Genomic DNA, 4,089 nt, shown 5'->3' with positions numbered 1-4,089 from the left:
CTCCAAATAACAACTTATTAGCACACATAAAACACTTATGATAACAATACAATCACTCATACATAAAAACAAAATGAACCTTGGTTCACATTATTTAGACACTTACACGTGTCATAATATTGGAAATTATGCATCCATATAAGTTTTAAAGTAGTGATTCAACACAAAGCAGTGAAGCTCACTATATAGATGAAACATTTATCAGCCAACATGATTAACGAACAAAGAAGCGATGATGTCTTTTATTTTACTCTGAGAATGTGTGTACCCGTCTTCTTCCTTATAAAGCACATCCATGCATCGTGCTAGATTAACAACACGACTAAGTAAGGCCAATGGGATATGAGTTTCATGAATCAATTCATAATTGATATCTTTCCATTCATCAATCACTTCTTTTCTTAACTCATGTATAGCTAATTCCTCCGACATGTCATTCTCTTTGATATAACATTGTACTGCTGATGCCACATGCTTTCTTTGTTGCTCAAACTGTTATCAATTTAACATTTAGAGTTGACCCAGAAAATAATGAGAAATCGCAATAGATATATAAGTTGATTGGTTACCTTAAATCCAACAATATCATCGGATAATCTCATAATAAATCCAGTGGCTTTCATGATGGGTGGATTGTTGATCACCCAATCAAAAGCCTCTTTAGTTGCTAAAATTGGATCCATTCCAATAAAAGAAATAATGGTAAGAATCCGACCAGCACAAGTAATCAATCCTGCACAATTCATGTATTCTTCTACAGTAGGTATATAACCTTCTTGAGCCCATCTTGCCTCTTCGAAGTATGCATTTGCCAAAACCTTTACCTGTTATATTAATTAAGAGTTGAAAATCTTAGTTATAATTAGTTTTATGTCTAAGATGTATTTCATAAGAAAAATTCAAAAGATTTAGTGAAATTAATAAATATTACCATTTCTTTTAAATGTTGGACGCCATTAAAAAGTCCTCGTTGGGCACTTTCCTTCTCCAACAAATCATAATATTCCTCAAATACTTCGTACAAATATCTCATGTAATCTGGTAACCGAGTAAAGTCATTTTCTGACCACCTGTATATTGGATTTTAAATCTAAAATTAATTAAATTATTCTTCAAAGATAAAACATGCTCACATCACAATTATGTATACATAAGAATTATATTGTTCCTTTTAAAAAAGAATGATGTTTTCATTTTTGTTTATATCTTTTCTACATACTTATTTATCAATAAAATTTTATTTTCATAAAATAAGTCATAATTACCTATTAATCATATCGGTGATGAGCACAAGTTCATCCCAATTAGCATAAGCATCGTAAATATCATCCATTATCGTCAACAAGAGAACTAACTTAGTAAATATATTTCTACCAAATATATATTGAGGCTCAAAATAAATTGAGCTAGCCCATAAATAACCCTCCACCAGCCTATCCCTCGTAAAGGGAAATTTCTTCGTCATTTCAGAATGTTTCCACCATCTGCAAAACAACAACAATATACATCACACTGAGTTTATTTGCTAGTTTTTTTTTATTAATTTTTAAATTGACATGATTTTTTTCAAACCTTGTGAGTTCAACAATCTCTGTTTGATGCATATTTTGCAAAATGTTGAAATCGAGTTTTGCAAACTCCAACAGTCTCTCGTCGTGAGATTCATCATTTTGATAGAATTTGAAGTAATTATACGTCTCTATCCTTATAAATCCCTTGTGCAAGGATTGGTTGAGAACATAAGTTATTTGTTGAATAAGGTTGGACTCATTTATGAGATTATCATGCAATATAGCCTCCAATTCACTTGTAGTAAAATTGTGTGCTTTCTCCAATATTTCTTCTCCCCTCAGCCTTAAATGTCCAGCCTCATGCAAGCTTAACATCCCCTTGATGTCATTTCTTATTGTTGCATTGAATTCTCCTTTCTTGTCCATGAATTTTTTGAATATTTCTCCTGTAAAATAATAAGAAAGCAAACAAAATATTAAACTATTAATTTATTAAGTGGGCACCATATTTATCATTAATTATCTTTTTCCGTGTGTTTGAGATTTTTTAAACAATTCCAACATACTAAAAAAAACATCCTATTTTAATTCTCATCAATCATGTAACTCAAGTTAATCAACTAATTAATTAAATACTAAAATATATTTTTTAAATATATCATTATATATTTATAATTATTAAGTTTTTTTACCAAAAAATATCACTATTTTTTCGAAATCATCACCAACTAATATTTTTAAATAATCCATAAATTATTTAAAAAATACTCTAATGAACAAGCTTCTATATATTTAGAACATAACATGCATGTTTCTGGTTTTAATCAAACAACAAGACAAGAAAGAATGAGATAAAGGAGAATGAAGCACCTGAAATATTATACCCATGTTGTCTAAGTAATCGAAATCGAACCGCGCTAGTATGAAGATTATCGTTGCAAAGATCATGACCATCATGAGATGAAATATCATAGATATGTTGAATCGCATCTTGAATCTCGCTTTCAAAATGATAACCTATTCCTAGGCGTTCGATTGCATCAATAAAGTTTATTTTTTCGGAAAGATTAGTTATTGTAATTATTTTTTTCTTTACTTCCTCTTTAAAGTCTCCGTGAATTTTAAGCTCCATCTCAGTGATATTATTGCTTTTCTGCAGAAGAAAAATATTTGACGTTAAATCCTTAATTATTTCATCAACCCTACATTTCACTCTTTTAATTTGATGAAAATAAATTTCTTACCGTTGAATCATTGGAAGCATATTTAAGAAAATAATCTCCCCAAACTGTAGCATGATAGTCAGCAATTGGACGAGCAACCTCCATTTCCTCTTTACTCATCTCTATCTCTCTCTTTTTCTCTCCACTCCAGTCTACACTTCTAGTTATCTTATCTGTGCTTACAAGTTATATATATATATTTTTTTGGAGTGGGTCATGTATATTATTATAAAAAAATCTTATAATAATTGTAATTCGGAATTCTAGATATTCTAGATAGGTACAAGAATAGTACTGTTCTCATCTTTTAACAAATAAACTAAATAAAATATTTGTATTTAAACTATATTATTTTTTTACTTTAAAAGGAGAAACTGTATACATACTTGACTCATTTCTATTCATTATTATCTAGATTAAGAAACACCTTAATCCAATCCAAAATGAGACATGACAAATAGTAACAAGAGTCAATTGTATAAAATATCAAAAACTTTGAGTTTAATTTTCAATTAAAATATTTTAAATTGAATTTAAGTAATAACTTTATAATATGATACTAACTATCAAACTTTAAAAAATTATTTTCAAAAATTTACTTTTTTTAAATCATTTTTTAAGATAAAATATTTAAAATCTTATCTATTTATATATAAAAAAATATCAAATTTCTCTTATCATACTCTCATTACAAATTTTTATATTTAGATATATAATATTATATCCTTATTTATTTATTATATATATATATATATATATATATATAACATTTATTCATATATATTCTCTTTTTTCATACCATTATTATTTTTTATATTTATATATATAATAATATTTAAATTTATTTTTATATATAAATATATATATATAATAACATTAACAAAAATTATTTATTAATATATTCTATCTTATTTTACTTATTATCTATACATAAATTAATATATATATATATATATATATAAATATATAATATTCTCTCTTTATATATTTCTTTTTATATATTAATATTTATATGTATATATATATATATATATTATAAATATATAAAATAATATCATAAAATATATAAAACAATCTTTCAATATATATATTCTCTTATTTTTTTTCCCCACTTATTAATTTCTATGTATAAATAAAAACATTATAAAGTTTGATTGCAACATTTGGTTCACAAAGGTAAGTTTGAGATGTGATACTAAATGTGTAGTTTTTCTTCTATTTACTTGTTTCTTTTTTGTTCTTACTCTGGCCAATCCTAATTCACCGAACTTTATGTCTTCGTAATCAAAATGGTCCAACTGTAGAAGTGATTTTGTAACCTTCAACCAACAAATTATTCAAAAAAAAAAATATAT

At 26.2% G+C, this 4,089-nt stretch overlaps 1 protein-coding gene across 1 annotated transcript; it reads right to left on the bottom strand.

The window, feature by feature from the left end:
- Positions 1-201: 201 nt before the first annotated feature.
- On the bottom strand, positions 202-2,854 carry LOC124934702 (probable terpene synthase 2). The gene is made up of 7 exons (XM_047475223.1): positions 2,756-2,854; positions 2,382-2,664; positions 1,573-1,957; positions 1,266-1,484; positions 932-1,070; positions 570-824; positions 202-492 (listed from the first exon to the last, which is right to left on the bottom strand). The coding sequence occupies exons 1-7, from the start codon at positions 2,852-2,854 to the stop codon at positions 202-204; spliced, it is 1,671 nt and encodes a 556-aa protein (XP_047331179.1).
- Positions 2,855-4,089: the final 1,235 nt, after the last annotated feature.

The sequence above is a fragment of the Impatiens glandulifera genome, chromosome 1, assembly GCF_907164915.1.
Source record: "Impatiens glandulifera chromosome 1, dImpGla2.1, whole genome shotgun sequence".
NCBI classification, from domain to species: domain Eukaryota; kingdom Viridiplantae; phylum Streptophyta; class Magnoliopsida; order Ericales; family Balsaminaceae; genus Impatiens; species Impatiens glandulifera.
This window is presented reverse-complemented; position numbering and strand designations above follow the sequence as displayed.

Bases quoted from the DNA above. Each gene is read 5' to 3' on its own strand.
- LOC124934702 (XM_047475223.1), bottom strand. From the start codon at position 2,854: ATGAGTAAAGAGGAAATGGAGGTTGCTCGTCCAATTGCTGACTATCAT. The intron at 2,665-2,755 runs GTAAGAAATTTA...TTTCTTCTGCAG, and splicing joins ATGCTTCCAATGATTCAACG to AAAAGCAATAATATCACTGA. The intron at 1,958-2,381 runs GTGCTTCATTCT...ATTATTTTACAG, and splicing joins ACATGGGTATAATATTTCAG to GAGAAATATTCAAAAAATTC.